The sequence below is a fragment of the Xenopus tropicalis genome, chromosome 6 (genome assembly GCF_000004195.4).
Source record: "Xenopus tropicalis strain Nigerian chromosome 6, UCB_Xtro_10.0, whole genome shotgun sequence".
NCBI lineage: Eukaryota > Metazoa > Chordata > Amphibia > Anura > Pipidae > Xenopus > Xenopus tropicalis.
In genome coordinates this window covers 542,436-561,658 of record NC_030682.2, presented here as the reverse complement: position 1 = coordinate 561,658, position 19,223 = coordinate 542,436, and the positions used below count along the sequence as shown (strand labels likewise).

The window sequence follows — 19,223 nt, the reverse complement described above, 5'->3', positions numbered from 1 at the left end:
CGAGGTACCGTATATACTCGAGTATAAGCCGATGGGAATATAAGCCGAGGTACCGTATATACTCGAGTATAAGCCGATGGGAATATAAGCCGAGGTGCCGTATATACTCGAGTATAAACCGATGGGAATATAAGCCGAGGTACCGTATATACTCGAGTATAAGCCGATGGGAATGACGTCAGCTGCTATGTTATACCCATCATGTGACTAATTTAAAATAAATCTCTCTATTTATTCATTTATTTATTTATTTATTTAAACAACTAAAATTAAATTACTGTATATACTCGAGTATAAGCCGATGGGAATATAAACCGAGGTACCGTATATACTCGAGTATAAGCCGATGGGAATATAAACCGAGGTACCGTATATACTCGAGTATAAGACGATGGGAATATAAGCCGAGGTACCGTATATACTCGAGTATAAGCCGATGGGAATATAAGCCGAGGTACCGTATATACTCGAGTATAAGCCGATGGGAATATAAGCCGAGGTACCGTATATACTCGAGTATAAGCCAATGGAATATAGCCGAGGTACCGTATATACTCAAGTATAACCGATGGGAATATAAGCCGGAGGTACCGTATATACTCGAGTATAAACCGATGGGAATATAAGCCGAGGTACCGTATATACTCGAGTATAAGCCGATGGGAATATAAACCGAGGTACCGTATATACTCGAGTATAAGACGATGGGAATATAAGCCGAGGTACCGTATATACTCGAGTATAAGCCGATGGGAATATAAGCCGAGGTACCGTATATACTCGAGTATAAGCCGATGGGAATATAAGCCGAGGTACCGTATATACTCGAGTATAAGCCAATGGGAATATAAGCCGAGGTACCGTATATACTCGAGTATAAACCGATGGGAATATAAGCCGAGGTACCGTATATACTCGAGTATAAACCGATGGGAATATAAGCCGAGGTACCGTATATACTCGAGTATAAGCCGATGGGAATATAAGCCGAGGTACCGTATATACTCGAGTATAAGCCGATGGGAATATAAACCGAGGACCGTATATACTCGAGTATCAAGCCGATGGGAATATAAGCCGAGGTACCGGTATATACTCGAGTATAAAGCCGATGGGAATAATAAGCCGAGGTGCCGTATATACTCGAGTATAAGCCGATGGGAATATAAGCCGAGGTACCGTATATACTCGAGTATAAACCAATGGGAATATAAGATGAGGTACCGTATATACTCGAGTATAAGCCGATGGGAATATAAGCCGAGGTACCGTTATACTCGAGTATAAGCCGATGGGAATATAAGCCGAGGTACCGATATACTCGAGTATAAGCCGATGGGAATATAAGCCGAGGTGCCGTATATACTCCGAGTATAAACCGATGGGAATATAAGCCGAGGTACCGTATATACTCGAGTATAAGCCGATGGGAATGACGTCAGCTGCTATGTTATACCCATCATGTGACTAATTTAAAATAACTCTCTCTATTTATTCATTTATTTATTTATTTATTTAAACAACTAAAATTAAATTACTGTATATACTCGAGTATAAGCCGATGGGAATATAAACCGAGGTACCGTATATACTCGAGTATAAGCCGATGGGAATATAAACCGAGGTACCGTATATACTCGAGTATAAGACGATGGGAATATAAGCCGAGGGTACCGTATATACTCGAGTATAAAGCCGATGGGAATATAAACCGAGGTACCGTATATACTCGAGTATAAGCCGATGGGAATATAAGCCGAGGTACCGTATATACTCGAGTATAAGCCGATGGGAATATAAGCCGAGGTACCGTATATACTCGAGTATAAGCCGATGGGAATATAAGCCGAGGTACCGTATATACTCGAGTATAAGCCGATGGGAATATAAGCCGAGGTACCGTATATACTCGAGTATAAACCGATGGGAATATAAGCCGAGGTACCGTATATACTCGAGTATAAGCCGATGGGAATATAAACCGAGGTACCGTATATACTCGAGTATAAGCCGATGGGAATATAAGCCGAGGTACTGTATATACTTGAGTATAAACCGATGGGAATATAAGCCGAGGTACCGTATATACTCGAGTATAAGCCGATGGGAATATAAACCGAGGTACCGTATATACTTGAGTATAAGCCGATGGGAATATAAGACGAGGTACTGTATATACTCGAGTATAAGCCGATGGGAATATAAACCAAGGTACCGTATATACTCGAGTATAAGCCGATCGGAATATAAGCCGAGGTACCGTATATACTCGAGTATAAACCGATGGGAATATAAGCCGAGGTACTGTATATACTCGAGTATAAGCCGATGGGAATATAAACCGAGGTACCGTATATACTTGAGTATAAGCCGATGGGAATATAAGACGAGGTACTGTATATACTCGAGTATAAGCCGATGGGAATATAAACCAAGGTACCGTATATACTCGAGTATAAGCCGATCGGAATATAAGCCGAGGTACCTAATTTTACCTAAGAAAACTGGAAAAACTTATTGACTGGAGTATAAGCCTAGGGTGGGAAATGCAGCAGGTACTGCTAAGTTTTAATAATCAAAATAAATACCAATAAAATGACATTAATTGAGGCATCAGTGGGGTATATGTTTTTAGATATTTATTTCAAAGAAAAACAGTAAACTAGCTCTGTAAGTGGAGGGTCAACAAAAACAACAGGCACTGCAGGGTCTGGGTGCGGGGGGGCCTAATTTGCACACAAAGGACACAGGGTGCTAGTCTGGGGGGACCCATGGCACCCGACTCGAGTATAAGCCGAGGGCGACTCAGCACATATTGGGTGCTTAAAAACTAGGCTTATACTCGAGTATATACAGTAAAGCAATGTAAATCAAATCAAATGAATCAAACTAAATGAGTGTAACGTCACCTATGTACAAATGTCCAGCCGATATCAGTCATTATATATAACAGGATTATAAAGCCATTAAATAGAACTTATTTACAAATGTTCAGCCGATATTGTTTAGTTCATCGGATTTATGATGTTGATGAATGAGGTTAAACTAATTATTGTTTTTATTTATCCCTATTATGGGTTTTGATATAATCAATTTATTGGAATATTTATTTAATGTGCAAATTCAGGGTGTTTCTCTTTGGTCTTTTTCCCCTTTAATTTTACCTTTGGGGGGGGGGGGGGGGTTGTTTTACCAATCTTCATTTTTCTGTTTAAATTCCCTGAGATGTGTGTGCACTTCCGGCCTATGATTAGGTGCATCTGTGCACGAAACGCGTTGGGCATGGCATGTTTTTAATGGATGAATAAAGATTACGTTTTAAGAGAATGTCCTGTTGTCCGGTGCGCTTGGATTCACCCTTCATAATTTTTGGCCCCCGCCTCATTCCTGGCACAATCTCCCCCCACATATAAACGCCTTATACAGAGTTACCAGCCCCCCACCCAGGAAGTTCTGCTCTCAATTCTGCATGGGGGGGGTAAACTGCCTTTTATAGTTGGGAGCCACAGAAACTCATTCCTTCAGCAACGAATCTCCCCCACTGGCCCCCCCTCCCTCAGAGCAGGGGCGGATCTACCCAACACCCCCCGGCAGGGCATTCCCCAACCCCCTCACTGCCCTCACCGTGAGGAACCCCCTACCCAACATCCCCCGGCAGGGCATTCCCCAACCCCCTCACTGCCCTCACCGTGAGGAACCCCCTACCCAACATCCCCCGGCAGGGCATTCCCCAACCCCCTCACTGCCCTCACCGTGAGGAACCCCCCTACCCAACATCCCCCGGCAGGGCATTCCCCAACCCCCTCACTGCCCTCACCGTGAGGAACCCCCTACCCAACATCCCCCGGCAGGGCTTCCCCAACCCCCTCACTGCCCTCACCGTGAGGAACCCCCTACCCAACATCCCCCCGGCAGGGCATTCCCCAACCCCCTCACTGCCCTCACCGTGAGGAACCCCCTACCCAACATCCCCCGGCAGGCATTCCCCAACCCCCTCACTGTGAGGAACCCCCTACCCAACATCCCCCGGCAGGGCATTCCCCAACCCCCTCACTGCCCTCACCGTGAGGAACCCCCTACCCTACACCCCCCGGCAGGGCATTCCCCAACCCCCTCACTGCCCTCACGTGAGGAACCCCCCTACCCAACATCCCCCGGCAGGGCATTCCCAACCCCCTCACTGCCCTCACCGTGAGGAACCCCCTACCCAACATCCCCGGCAGGGCATTCCCCAACCCCCTCACTGCCCTCACCGTGAGGAACCACCTACCCAACATCCCCCGGCAGGGCATTCCCCAACCCCCTCAACTGCCCTCACCGTGAGGAACCCCCTACCCAACATCCCCCGGCAGGGCATTCCCCAACCCCCTAACTGCCCCTGCGGTACCCACTAACCCCACTCCCCCAATTAGAAAATGTTCCATTTACCCCCACTCTGTGTAATCTATCCTTCAGCCAGTTCTCTATCCAATTACAAATATTATGTTCTAGGCCAATATTCCTTAATTGGATCATTAACCCTCTGTGAGGTACTGTATCAAACGCTTTAGCAAAGTCCAAGTAGATCCCATCCACTGCCATTCCAGCATCGAGGTTCCTACTCACCTCCTCATAAAAGGCGACTAAATTAGTCTGGCAAGATCTGTTACCCATAAACCCATGTGGCACAAACTAATAGTATTGTGAACTGCAATGTATACAAGTACCCTATCCCTTATTACCCCTTCCAGAAGCTTTCCTACTACTGATGTCAGACTAACAGGCCTATAGTTTTCAGGCTGAGAGCGGGATCCCTTTTTAAATAACGGCACCACATTAGCAATCCGCCAGTCTCTCGGCACCATGCCAGGCCCCAATGAATCCTGGGAAATTAAGTGAAGAGGTTTGGCAATCACAGCGCTCAGCTCATTTAATACCCTGGGATGAATCCCATCCGGCCCTGGACCTTTGTTTCCCTTTACATGTTCCAGTCGCTATTGAATCCCCCCCCGAGTGACCCACGCGCCAGTAGCTAAATTACTAGAACTGGGCATATTACAAGGGAAGCCTCATTATCTGGCTCCTCAGATGTATAGACAGATGGGAAATACGCTCAACATTCCTGCTTTTTCCCCGTTCTCATCAACCAACTGACCCACCGTGATAAGGGTCCCGCCCCCGTGACGATAAGGGTCCCGCCCCCGTGACGATAAGGGTCCCGCCCCCGTGACGATAAGGGTCCCGCCCCCGTGACGATAAGGGTCCCGCCCCCGTGACGATAAGGGTCCCGCCCCCGTGACGATAAGGGTCCCGCCCCCGTGACGATAAGGGTCCCGCCCCCGTGACGATAAGGTCCCGCCCCCGTGACGATAAGGGTCCCGCCCCCGTGACGATAAGGGTCCCGCCCCCGTGAAGCCCCCCGATAAGGGTCCCGCCCCCGTGACGATAAGGGTCCCGCCCCCGTGACGATAAGGGTCCCGCCCCCGTGACGATAAGGGTCCCGCCCCCGTGACGATAAGGGTCCCGCCCCCGTGACGATAAGGGTCCCGCCCCTGTAGCCCTGGGGGAGGTTACCGGTGAGTGGCCCCGGTGTGAGTGAGCCCATTGCAGAAGGGACATGATTGGACGGCGCCACTGAAGGAGTCAGTTCTTTGTAGGGATTCTCTTTATTGTCTCAGGGTAAGTTACAGATAAATAATTGGCTTATAAAAGAAAAGGAGTAAGTGTGACTGAGTGTGAGTGAGCTTGAGGCTCGAGTAGGAGAGCCACCCTCCATTCCTTCAGGCTCCAGTGAAGTCGCACAGAGTTACAGTCCTGAGCTGCAGTTCAGTCTCGGAGCCACCAGGGGGTAAGGGGGGCCTTGGGCGCATAGAGCTCGGGCTCCAACAAGGGGCCGACTGGGAACCGGGACTCCCTGTCTGTTGGTTACAAATAGGAATAAGCCCCAAACTGGTTGCTTAGGAGACCGTTGCTTCTTAGTTGCCCCTGCACTGGGACAGCTTTGCTTTTCAGTTGCCCTTAAATTGGAAGATCCTTGTGTCTCAGTTGCCCCTACACTGGGGTTCATCGTCTCCGAGCCGGGATTTAAGGTGCTGTTTGTAGGACAGGATATCCCCCGCCCACTTGGTTACGGCCTGTTTCTCACACACCCAGATCTCCTGAGCCACCTGGGGAACAAAGGGATGTTAAACGACTCCACTCTTGCACTGCCCCAAGGCCCGCCCACCGAGTAATCCCTGCCCCGAGGCCCGCCCACCGAGTAATCCCTGCCCCGAGGCCCGCCCACCGAGTAATCCCTGCCCCGAGGCCCGCCCACCGAGTAATCCCTGCTGCCTGCCCCGAGGCCCGCCCACCGAGTAATCCCTGCCCAGAGGCCCGCCCACCGAGTAATCCCTGCTGCCTGCCCCGAGGCCCGCCCACCGAGTAATCCCTGCTGCCTGCCCACCAAGTAATCCCTGCTGCCTGCCCCGAGGCCCGCCCACCAAGTAATCCCTGCTGCCTGCCCACCAAGTAATCCCTGCTGCCTGCCCACCAAGTAATCCCTGCTGCCTGCCCACCAAGTAATCCCTGCTGCCTGCCCACCAAGTAATCCCTGCTGCCTGCCCACCAAGTAATCCCTGCCTGCCTGCCCACCAAGTAATCCCTGCTGGCCTGCCCACCAAGTAATCCCTGCTGCCTGCCCACCAAGTAATCCCTGCTGCCTGCCCCGAGGCCCGCCCACCGAGTAATCCCTGCCCAGAGGCCCGCCCACCGAGTAATCCCTGCCCAGAGGCCCGCCCACCGAGTAATCCCTGCCCAGAGGCCCGCCCACCGAGTAATCCCTGCTGCCTGCCCCGAGGCCCGCCCACCGAGTAATCCCTGCTGCCTGCCCACCAAGTAATCCCTGCTGCCTGCCCTGAGGCCCGCCCACCAAGTAATCCCTGCTGCCAGCCCCGAGGCCCGCCCACCAAGTAATCCCTGTTGCCTGCCCCGAGGCCCGCCCACCAAGTAATCCCTGCTGCCTGCCCCGAGGCCCGCCCACCAAGTAATCCCTGCTGCCTGCCCCGAGGCCCGCCCACCAAGTAATCCCTGCTGCCTGCCCTCTTCCCCTGCCCCAACACCACCCACTAATCCCCGCTGCCTGCCCCGACACCATCCCCCGCTGCCTGCACTGACCTGCTGTATAAGCCGGAAGTCGTGGCTCACAAGCATCATCCCCCCTTCAAACTCATTGATGGCGTCTGCCAGGGCATCTATCGTCTCAATGTCCAAGTGATTTGTGGGTTCATCCAAGAAGAGCATGTGGGGGTTCTGCCAGGCCAGCCACGCAAAGCACACGCGGCACTTCTGCCCGTCAGACAGGTTACGGATGGGACTGACCTGCAGGGAGAAGCCCCCGTTAGAGCGAGTGGCACTGGGCCCAGGTACCGAGGGGCAACTAGCCGGCAGCACTTACCTGCTGTTTGCCAGTCAGCCCATATCTACCAATGATCTTCCTCATCTCCTCCTTCTCCTTGATCTCGGGGTAACACTTCATCATATATTCCAGGGGCGACAGGTCCAGGTCCAGCTGCTCCGTCAGGTGCTGATGGTACCGCCCAATTTTAACATGAGAATGTTTCCGGATCATTCCGTCTGATGGCAGCAGCTGCGGAAGGGCAAGAAGGGCAAATTAGAGCTCAATAGAAGTCACGGGGCTAATGGGGCAAGTGCAGGGACCACTTACCTCCCCAGTCAGGAGCTTCAGCAGAGTGGATTTCCCAGCTCCGTTAGGGCCCACGAGGGCCACTCGGGTGTCGAGGTCAATCCCAAATTCCAGGTTCTTGTAGATAAGCGGCTAGAGAGAGAGAGAAGGCGTGAGTCCCGCCCCTGCTCAACCCCCGCCCAAGCCCCTCCCCCTTTGCCCCGTTCTTACCCCGTCGGCGGTGTAGCGGAAGCTGACGTTCTGCACCATAATGACCGGGGGAGGGATTTTCCCACAGGAAGGGAAAAAGAACGACAGAGTCTAGAACCCAGGAAGGAAGAGTCAGATTATTGCACCCCACATTCCTTTCTACCCATAAGGGGGGCAACCAAGGGGTAAGCTGCTATGGAAGAAGTGTATAACGTTATCATGGGGGTGGGACAGATGTTCCCATTATTGGCACCCCCAGACTAACGGCACCTCAGTTACTGGGCAGAACTCGGGGTCACCCCCAAACTCAATCTGGCATTACAGGAGGGGCAATTCAGTCCCAAACCCCCCCCATGGCACTACAGGAGGGGCAATTCAGTCCCAAACCCCCCCATGGCACTACAGGAGGGGCAATTCAGTCCCAATCCCCCCCATGGCACAGTAGGAGGGGCAATTCAGTCCCAATCCCCCCCCCCCCCATGGCACCACAGGAGGGGCAATTCAGTCCCAATCCCCCCCATGGCACAGTAGGAGGGGCAATTCAGTCCCAATCCCCCCCCCCCCCCCATGGCACCACAGGAGGGGCAATTCAGTCCCAATCCCCCCCATGGTACTACAGGAGGGGCAATTCAGCCCCAATCCCCCCCATGACACAGTAGGAGGGGCAATTCAGTCCCAATCCCCCCCATGACACAGTAGGAGGGGCAATTCAGTCCCAAACCCCCCCCCCATGGCACAGTAGGAGGGGCAATTCAGTCCCAACCCCCCCCCCCATGGCACAGTAGGAGGGGCAATTCAGTCCAAATTCCCCCATGGCACAGTAGGAGGGGCAATTCAGTCCCAACCCCCCCCCCCCCCCCCCCATGGCACAGTGGGAGGGGCACAGACCCACCTTGTCGTTAATGACCCGCTCCGTTAGGCCGGACGACATCATTTTCTGCAGGGTTTTCTCTTTGCTCTGCGCCTGACGGGCCAACTTGGCGCTGCCGTGCCCAAACCGGGCAATGTAATTCTGTTATTGGCAAGGAACAAGCCGTTACTGAGGGCAAACAGGGCTCCCACAATGCCGAGCGTGTTGGTACCGGCCTTGGGCACTGCCACTCACCTTCATGTGTGCGATTTGGTCCTGTTCCCAATTAAACCTCTTCATCTGATTCTCCTCCAGCTCCAGGCGCGTCTTCACATACTGATCATAATTACCCTGCGGGGGGCAGATAAACCCACATACTGATCATAATTACCCTGCGGGGGGGGGCAAATAAACCCACATACTGATCATAATTACCCTGCAGGGGGCAGATAAACCCACATACTGATCATAATTACCCTGCGGGGGGCAGATAAACCCACATACTGATCATAATTACCCTGAGGGGGGCAGATAAACCCACATACTGATCATAATTACCCTGAGGGGGCAGATAAACCCACATACTGATCATAATTACCCTGAGGGGGGCAGATAAACCCACATACTGATCATAATTACCCTGAGGGGGGCAGATAAACCCACATACTGATCATAATTACCCTGAGGGGGGCAGATAAACCCACATACTGATCATAATTACCCTGAGGGGGGCAGATAAACCCACATACTGATCATAATTACCCTGAGGGGGGGCAAATAAATCCACATACTGATCATAATTACCCTGGGGGGCAGATAAACCCACATACTGATCATAATTACCCTGCAGGGGGCAGATAAACCCACATACTGATCATAATTACCCTGCAGGGGGCAGATAAACCCACATACTGATCATAATTACCCTGGGGGGCAGATAAACCCACATACTGATCATAATTACCCTGCAGGGGCAAATAAACCCACATACTGATCATAATTAACCTGCAGGGGGGGCAAATAAACCCACATACTCATCATAATTACCCTGGGGGGCAGATAAACCCACATACTCATAATTACCCTGCGGGGGGGGGGCAAATAAACCCACATACTGATCATAATTACCCTGCAGGGGGCAGATAAACCCACATACTGATCATAATTACCCTGCGGGGGCAGATAAATCCACATACTGATCATAATTACCCTGAGGGGGGCAGATAAACCCACATACTGATCATAATTACCCTGGGGGGCAGATAAACCCACATACTAATGGGGAGACATAATACACACAGGAGTGGTGGGTGGGGCAATAACATTTACCCCGGGGGACTCACCGTGTAGTACTTCAGTTTGCGGTTGTGCAAGTGAATGATGTTGGTACAGACGCCATTGAGGAAATCTTGTGAGTGAGAGATAAGAACCAGGATCCGCCGGAACCTTCAGGCAAGAAAAGGGTGTAAGGTGGGCAACTGCCAATGTGTGTGGCACAATGTTCCCCCCACCCCTGGCACACCGACTCCCATACCCACAGTGCCCCCCCACCCCTGGCACACCGACTCCCATACCCACAGTGCCCCCCCACCCCTGGCACACCGACTCCCATACCCACAGTGCCCCCCCACCCCTGGCACACCGACTCCCATACCCACAGTGCCCCCCCACCCCTGGCACACCGACTCCCGTACCCACAGTGCCCCCCCACCCCTGGCACACCGACTCCCGTACCCACAGTGCCCCCCCACCCCTGGCACACTGACTCCCATACCCACAGTGGCACACCCACCCCTGGCACAGGCAGGCTATAGGGCACCCCCGGCACAGGCAGGCTATAGGGCACACCCACCCCTGGCACAGGCAGGCTATAGGGCACCCCCACCCCTGGCACAGGCAGGCTATAGGGAACCGGCACCCCTGGCACAGGCAGGCTATAGGGCACCCCCGGCACAGGCAGGCTATAGGGCACACCCACCCCTGGCACAGGCAGGCTATAGGGCACCCCCACCCCTGGCACAGGCAGGCTATAGGGAACCGGCACCCCTGGCACAGGCAGGCTATAGGGCACCCCCACCCCTGGCACAGGCAGGCTATAGGACACGGGCACCCCTGGCACAGGCAGGCTATAGGACACGGGCACCCCTGGCACAGGCAGGCTATAGGACACGGGCACCCCTGGCACAGGCAGGCTATAGGGCACGGGCACCCCTGGCACAGGCAGGCTATAGGGCACGGGCACCCCTGGCACAGGCAGGCTATAGGGCACGGGCACCCCTGGCACAGGCAGGCTATAGGGCACGGGCACCCCTGGCACAGGCAGGCTATAGGGCACGGGCACCCCTGGCACAGGCAGGCTATAGGGCACGGGCACCCCTGGCACAGGCAGGCTATAGGGCACGGGCACCCCTGGCACAGGCAGGCTATAGGGCACGGGCACCCCTGGCACAGGCAGGCTATAAGACACAGGCACCCCTGGCACAGGCAGGCTATAGGGCACCCCCACCCCCAATACTCACGACTTTAGCTCCTCCTCAAGCCACACGCAGGCCTCCAGATCAAGGTGATTGGTCGGTTCGTCCAGGAGCAGCATGAATGGGCGAATGAAGAGGGCCCTGTGGGGCAGAACAATTGGTCAGTAATTAGTGAAGGCCCCCCAGAAACACCCCAGGGCTATGCCACCAGTTTGGGAGAGCAGGGTATATATGGGAGGCTCCACCCACTCACCCCACCTGATCAGAAGTCTCCCCCAATCACAGCGCAGCTTCGGTTACTAACCTGGCAAGGGCCACACGCATCCTCCAGCCCCCGCTGAAATCCTTGAGCTTTTTGCGCTGCATGGCGGGCGTGAACCCCAGTCCGTGTAGGATCCGCGACGCCCGCACCTCCGCCTTCGCCGCATCCAACTCCTCCAGCCGCTCGTACAGCTCCATCAGCTTCTCACATTCCGCTGGGGAGGAAAGGGTTAAACAGTGAGGGCAGGAGAGGGTTAAACAGGGAGGGCATGAGAGGGTTAAACAGTGAGGGGAGAGGCAGCCCTTGCCCCAATAACCCAGTACCCCCCACTGATTTGTGCCCTAAGCAGCCGGGCCCACAACTACATACCAACTGCGAGGGAAAGAGCAGATAATGGCTGTGCCATGACCCATCAGCTCTCACCATCCTCATGCACCAGCCAATCAGCTCTCACCATCCTCATGCACCAGCCAATCAGCTCTCACCATCCTTGTGCCCCAGCCAATCAGCTCTCACCATCCTTGTGCCCCAGCCAATCAGCTCTCACCTTCCTTGTGCCCCAGCCAATCCGCTCTTACCATCCTCGTGTGCCAGCCGCTCCACCTCCTTCTCCAGCAAGTTCCTCTCTGTATCGACCTCCATGACGCACTGGAGGGCCGACTTGTCACTGGGGGGCATCTCCCGCGTCAGGTGATAGATATCAATGTGCTCTGGGATCGGCACCTCCCGCCCCCCCACTGCCGACAGCAGCATGGACTTCCCTGGGGAGAGAGGGAACTCATTGGCTCGTTACTTCCCACCAACCCATTCTGCTCCCGCCCTTATGTGCCATTAACCCCGCCCCCCCCACTGCCGACAGCAGCATGGACTTCCCTGGGGAGAGAGGGAACTCATTGGCTCGTTACTTCCCACCAACCCATTCTGCTCCCGCCCCTTATGTGCCATTAACCCCGCCCCCCCCACTGCCGACAGCAGCATGGACTTCCCTGGGGAGAGAGGGAACTCATTGGCTCGTTACTTCCCACCAACCCATTCTGCTCCCGCCCCTTATGTGCCATTAACCCCGCCCCCGAGGGCCTCACCGGTGCCATTCAGGCCAATCAGGCCGTATCTCCTGCCCGAGTTCAGCTCTATGGTGGTGTCGCTCAGCAGCTCCTGCCCATGGAAGGTCAGCGACATGTTAATGATATGAACGTCGGTGCTGTTTGGGTGCGACGCCAGGACCCCAGTCACAGCGCGGGCGGCCGCCTTCCTCAACTCAAACTCCTCCATCTGCCGAGTCACTTCATCCACCTCTGCGCCAGCAACAAACACTATCAGTATTGCCCCTGCCCACTGCTACAGTCCCTATAGCCCCTCCCCCTCCTGTACTGCCCCTGCCCACTGCTACAGTCCCTATAGCCCCTCCCCCTCCTGTAATGCCCCTGCCCACTGCTACAGTCCCTATAGCCCCTCCCCCTCCTGTAATGCCCCTGCCCACTGCTAGTCCCTATAGCCCCTCCCCCTCCTGTAATGCCCCTGCCTACTGCTACAGTCCCTATAGCCCCTCCCCCTCCTGTAATGCCCCTGCCCACTGCTACAGTCCCTATAGCTCCTCCCCCTCCTGTAATTCCCCTGCCCACTGCTACAGTCCCTATAGCTCCTCCCCCTCCCTGTAATTCCCCTGCCCACTGCTACAGTCCCTATAGCCCCTCACCCTCCTGTAATGCCCCTGCCCACTGCTACAGTCCCTATAGCCCCTCCCCCTCCAGTAATGCCCCTGCCCACTGCTACAGTCCCTATAGCCCCTCCCCCTCCTGTAATGTCCCTGCCCACTGCTACAGTCCCTATAGCCCCTCCCCCTCCTGTAATGTTCCTGCCTACTGCTACAGTCCCTACAGCCCCTCCCCTTCCTGTAATGTTCCTGCCTACTGCTAGTCCCTATAGCCCCTCCCCCTCCAGTAATGCCCCTGCCCACTGCTACAGTCCCTATAGCCCCTCCCCCTCATGTAATGCCCCTGCCCACTGCTACAGTCCCTATAGCCCCTCCCCCTCATGTAATGCCCCTGCCCACTGCTACAGTCCCTATAGCCCCTCCCCCTGTAATGCCCCTGCCCATTGCTACAGTCCCTATAGCCCCTCCCCCTCCTGTAATGCCCCTGCCTACTGCTACAGTCCCTGTAGCCCCTCCCCCTCCTGTAATGCCCCTGCCTACTGCTACAGTCCCTAAAGCCCCTCCCCCTCCTGTAATGCCCCTGCCTACTGCTACAGTCCCTATAGCCCTCCCCCTCCTGTAATGCCCCTGCCTACTGCTACAGTCCCTATAGCCCCTCCCCTCATGCAATGCCCCTGCCCACTGCTACAGTCCCTATAGCCCCTCCCCCTCCTGTAATGTTCCTGCCTACTGCTACAGTCCCTACAGCCCCTCCCCCTCCAGTAATGCCCCTGCCCACTGCTACAGTCCCTATAGCCCCTCCCCCTCATGTAATGCCCCTGCCCACTGCTACAGTCCCTATAGCCCCTCCCCCTCATGTAATGCCCCTGCCCACTGCTACAGTCCCTATAGCCCCTCCCCCTGTAATGCCCCTGCCCATTGCTACAGTCCCTATAGCCCCTCCCCCTCCTGTAATGCCCCTGCCTACTGCTACAGTCCCTGTAGCCCCTCCCCCTCCTGTAATGCCCCTGCCTACTGCTACAGTCCCTAAAGCCCCTCCCCCTCCTGTAATGCCCCTGCCTACTGCTACAGTCCCTATAGCCCCTCCCCCTCCTGTAATGCCCCTGCCTACTGCTACAGTCCCTATAGCCCCTCCCCCTCCTGTAATGCCCCTGCCTACTGCTACAGTCCCTATAGCCCCTCCCCCTCATGCAATGCCCCTGCCTATTGCTAGTCTCTATAGCCCTCCCCCTCCTGCAATGCCCTGCCTAACGCTACAGTCCCTATAGCCCCTCCCCCTGCAATGCCCTGCCTACTGCTACAGTCCCTATAGCCCCTTCCCCTCCTGTAATGCCCCTGCCTACTGCTAGTCCCTATAGCCCCTCCCCCTGCAATGCCCTGACCACTGCTACAGTCCCTATAGCCCCTCCCCCTGTAATGCCCCTGCCCACTGCTACAGTCCCTATAGCCCCTCCCCCTCCTGTAATGCCCCTGCCTACTGCTACAGTCCCTGTAGCCCCTCCCCTCCTGTAATGCCCCTGCTACTGCTACAGTCCCTATAGCCCCTCCCCTCCTGTAATGCCCCTGCCTACTGCTACAGTCCCTATAGCCCCTCCCCCTCATGCAATGCCCCTGCCTATTGCTAGTCCCTATAGCCCCTCCCCCTCCTGCAATGCCCTGCCTAACGCTACAGTCCCTATAGCCCCTCCCCCTGCAATGCCCTGCCTACTGCTACAGTCCCTATAGCCCCTTCCCCTCCTGTATGCCCCTGCCTACTGCTAGTCCCTATAGCCCCTCCCCCTGCAATGCCCTGCCCACTGCTACAGTCCCTATAGCCCCTCCCCCTCCTGTAATGTCCCTGCCCACTGCTACAGTCCCTATAGCCCCTCCCCCTCCTGCAATGCCCCTGCCCACTGCTACAGTCCCTATAGCCCCTCCCCCTCCTGTACTGCCCCTGCCCACTGCTACAGTCCCTATAGCCCCTCCCCCTCCTGTAATGCCCCTGCCCACTGCTACATCCCTACAGCCCCGCCTCCTGTAATGCCCCTGCCCACTGCTACATCCCTACAGCCCCGCCTCCTGTAATGCCCCTGCCCACTGCTACATCCCTACAGCCCCGCCTCCTGTAATGCCCCTGCCCACTGCTACATCCCTACAGCCCCGCTTCCTGTAATGCCCCTGCCCACTGCTACAGTCCCTACAGCCCCTGTAGGAAAGATGCCCCGGGCCGTACCAATAACACTTACCGGGGGTGGAGGTGCCGTTGCTGGGCTGCTGCTCGGAATCCTCGGGGGCCGCCTCCCCATTCTCCTTCTTGGGGCGCTGACGAGCCTTCGCCGCCTCCTTTTTCTTGGCTGCTTTCTTCTTGGCCAGGTCGGACGGCATGTTCCCAGGTCAGATAATGCCCCTCAGTAGCAGCAACTGCCCCACAGAGAGGGAGAAAGGCATTAGAGACCCATAGGGGCCCGGAACAGAGCCCACCCACCCTCATACGGGGGTCACTAAGGCTAATGGGGCAACTGTGTCCCTAGCAACTCCCGTCACTGCCCCAAACACTAGCACAGCCCCCCCCCCCCCTCATACGGGGGTCACTAAGGCTAATGGGGCAACTGTGTCCCTAGCAACTCCCGTCACTGCCCCAAACACTAGCACAGCCGCCCCCCCCCCCCTCATACGGGGGTCACTAAGGCTAATGGGGCAACTGTGTCCCTAGCAACTCCCGTCACTGCCCCAAACACTAGCACAGCCGCCCCCCCCCCCTCATACGGGGGGTCACTAAGGCTAATGGGGCAACTGTGTCCCTAGCAACTCCCGTCACTGCCCCAAACACTAGCACAGCCCCCCCCCCCCCCCCACATACGGGGGTCACTAAGGCTAATGGGGCAACTGTGTCCCTAGCAACTCCCGTCACTGCCCCAAACACTAGCACAGCCGCCCCCCCCCTCATACAGGGGTCACTAAGGCTAATGGGGCAACTGTGTCCCTAGCAACTCCCGTCACTGCCCCAAACACTAGCACAGCCGCCCCCCCCCCCTCATACGGGGGTCACTAAGGCTAATGGGGCAACTGTGTCCCTAGCAACTCCCGTCACTGCCCCAAACACTAGCACAGCCGCCCCCCCCAGGGCATTCCTCATGGCCTCTCCACAATCTGCCTCTCTCTAACCCCCATGCACCCTTTCCCAACTATCCGCCCCTAGAGCCCCTGCCGGCTCCCTCTTCTGCCCCTAAATATTTGCCCAACCGGTCGCCAATCCCAGGCCCAACTGGTGCCCAATCCCAACCCCAGGCCCAACCGGTGCCCAATCCCAACCCCAGGCCCAACCGGTGCCCAATCCCAACCCCAGGCCCAACCGGTGCCCAATCCCAACCCCAGGCCCAACCGGTGCCCGGTCGCCAATCCCAGGCCCAACCGGTGCCCAATCCCAACCCTATGCCCAACCGGTGCCCAATCCCAACCCCAGGCCCAACCGGTACCCAACCCCAGGCCCAACCGGTGCCCAACCCCAGGCCCAACCGGTGCCCAACCCCAGGCCCAACCGGTGCCCAACCCCAGGCCCAAACCGGTGCCCAACCCCAGGCCCAACCGGTGCCCAACCCCAGGCCAACCGGTGCCCAACCCCAGGCCCAACCGGTGCCCAACCCCAGGCCCAACCGGTGCCCAACCCAGGCCCAACCGGTGCCCAACCCCAGGCCCAACCGGTGCCCAACCCCAGGCCCAACCGGTGCCCAACCCCAGGCCCAACCGGTGCCCAACCCCAGGCCCAACCGGTGCCCAACCCCAGGCCCAACCGGTGCCCAACCCCAGGCCCAACCGGTGCCCAACCCCAGGCCAAACCGGTGCCCAACCCCAGGCCAAACCGGTGCCCAACCCCAGGCCCAACCTGTACCCAACCCCAGGCCCAACCTGTACCCAACCCCAGGCCCAACCGGTGCCCAACCCCAGGCCCAACCGGTGCCCAACCCCAGGCCCAACCGGTGCCCAACCCCAGGCCCAACCGGTGCCCAACCCCAGGCCCAACCGGTGCCCAACCCCAGGCCCAACCGTGCCCAACCCAGGCCAACCGGTGCCCAACCCCAGGCCCAACCCCAGGCCCAACCGGTGCCCAACCCAGGCCCAACCGGTGCCCAACCCCAGGCCCAACCGGTGCCCAACCCCAGGCCCAACCGGTGCCCAACCCCAGGCCCAACCGGTGCCCACCCAGGCCCAACCGGTGCCCAACCCAAGGCCCAACCGGTGCCCAACCCAGGCCCAACCGGTGCCCAACCCCAGGCCCAACCGGTGCCCAACCCCAGGCCCAACCGGTGCCCAACCCAGGCCCAACCGGTGCCCAACCCCAGGCCCAACCGGTGCCCAACCCCAGGCCCAACCGGTGCCCAACCCCAGGCCCAACCGGTGCCCAACCCCAGGCCCAACCGGTGCCCAACCCCAGGCCCAACCGGTGCCCAACCCCAGGCCCAACCGGTGCCCAACCCCAGGCCAAACCGGTGCCCAACCCCAGGCCAAACCGGTGCCCAACCCCAGGCCAAACCGGTGCCCAACCCCAGGCCCAACCGGTGCCCAACCCCAGGCCCAACCTGTACCCAACCCCAGGCCCAACCGGTACCCAACCCCAGGCCCAACCGGTGCCCAACCCCAGGCCCAACCGGTGCCCAACCCAGGCCCAACCGGTGCCCAACCCCAGGCCCAACCGGTGCCCAACCCCAGGCCCAACCGGTGCCCAACCCAGGCCCAACCGGTGCCCAACCCCAGGCCCAACCGGTGCCCAACCCCAGGCCCAACCGGTGCCCAACCCCAGGCCCAACCGGTGCCCAACCCCAGGCCCAACCGGTGCCCAACCCCAGGCCCAACCGGTGCCCACCCCAGGCCCAACCGGTGCCCAACCCCAGGCCCAACCGGTGCCCAACCCCAGGCCCAACCGGTGCCCAACCCCAGGCCCAACCGGTGCCCAACCCCAGGCCCAACCGGTGCCCAACCCCAGGCCCAACCGGTGCCAACCCCAGGCCCAACCGGTGCCCAACCCCAGGCCCAACCGGTGCCCAACCCCAGGCCCAACGGTACCCAACCCAAGGCCCAACCGGTACCCAACCCAAGGCCAACCGGTACCCAACCCCAGGCCAACCGGTGCCCAACCCAGGCCCAACCGGTGCCAACCCCAGGCCCAACCGGTGCCCAACCCAGGCCCAACCGGTGCCCAACCCCAGGCCCAACCGGTGCCCAACCCCAGGCCCAACCGGTGCCCAACCCCAGGCCCAACCGGTACCCAACCGGTACCAACCCCAGGCCCAACCGGTACCCAACCCCAGGCCCAACCCCAGGCCCAACCGGTACCCAACCCCAGGCCCAACCGGTGCCCAACCCCAGGCCCAACCCCAGGCCCAACCCCAGGCCCAACCGGTACCCAACCCCAGGCCCAACCGGTACCCATCCCAGCCCAACCGGTGCCCAACCCCAGGCCACAACCGGTACCCAACCCCAGGCCCAACCGGTACCCAACCCCAGGCCCAACCGGTACCCAACCCCAGGCCCAACCCCAGGCCCAACCGTACCCAACCGCCAGGCCAACCGGTACCCCAACCCAGGCCCAACCGGTGCCCAACCGGTACCCAACCCCAGGCCCAACCGGTGACCAACCGGTACCCAACCCCAGGCCCAACCGGTGCCCAACCCAGGCCCAACCGGTACCGGGGCACCCTTACGCTCCCAGTCCCACACACTCACTCCGTCCCGGCCTCACTCTCACTCCCCAGGACCGGACGTACTCTCCCCGCCACCTACTCACTCACTGGTTCCCCCGCACCCCATGCCCCTGTTCCCCCAGACTCACTGTCTCTCTGCCCCCCAGTCCCGACTCACTGCGCACCTCTCCCCCAGACTCTCTGCCCCCCAGTCCCCGACTCACTGCGCACCTCTCCCCCAGACTCTCTGCCCCACTCCCGACTCACTGCGCACCTCTCCCCCAGACTCACTGCCCCACTCCCGCCTCACTGCGCACCTCTCCCCCAGACTCACTGCCCCACTCCCGCCTCACTGCGCACCTCTCTCCCTCACACTGTCCCGTCCCTGCCGGTCTCTCTGTCTCACACTCGGACCCACGTGTCGCCGGCTGAGGAGCCAATCAGATTTCTTTTTACTCGGGAGCCGAGACACTT

At 57.8% G+C, this 19,223-nt stretch overlaps 1 protein-coding gene across 2 annotated transcripts; it reads right to left on the bottom strand.

Moving 5' to 3' along the window:
- Nucleotides 1-5,629: 5,629 nt before the first annotated feature.
- Nucleotides 5,630-19,221, bottom strand: LOC101731820 (ATP-binding cassette sub-family F member 2). Of its 2 annotated transcripts, none has more exons than XM_031904000.1 (14): nt 19,110-19,221; nt 15,318-15,492; nt 12,521-12,733; nt 12,017-12,199; nt 11,481-11,652; nt 11,222-11,317; nt 10,046-10,148; nt 8,958-9,053; nt 8,745-8,864; nt 7,874-7,963; nt 7,685-7,795; nt 7,415-7,606; nt 7,135-7,338; nt 5,630-6,146 (listed from the first exon to the last, which is right to left on the bottom strand). In XM_031904000.1, the coding sequence occupies exons 2-14, from the start codon at nt 15,454-15,456 to the stop codon at nt 6,021-6,023; spliced, it is 1,845 nt and encodes a 614-aa protein (XP_031759860.1). In that variant the 5' UTR covers nt 15,457-15,492; nt 19,110-19,221; the 3' UTR covers nt 5,630-6,020. The 2 variants fall into 2 exon arrangements, with proteins under 2 accessions (XP_031759860.1, XP_031759861.1); XM_031904001.1 differs by lacking the exon at nt 19,110-19,221 and adding an exon at nt 18,899-18,915.
- Between the last annotated feature and the right edge of the window lie 2 nt (nt 19,222-19,223).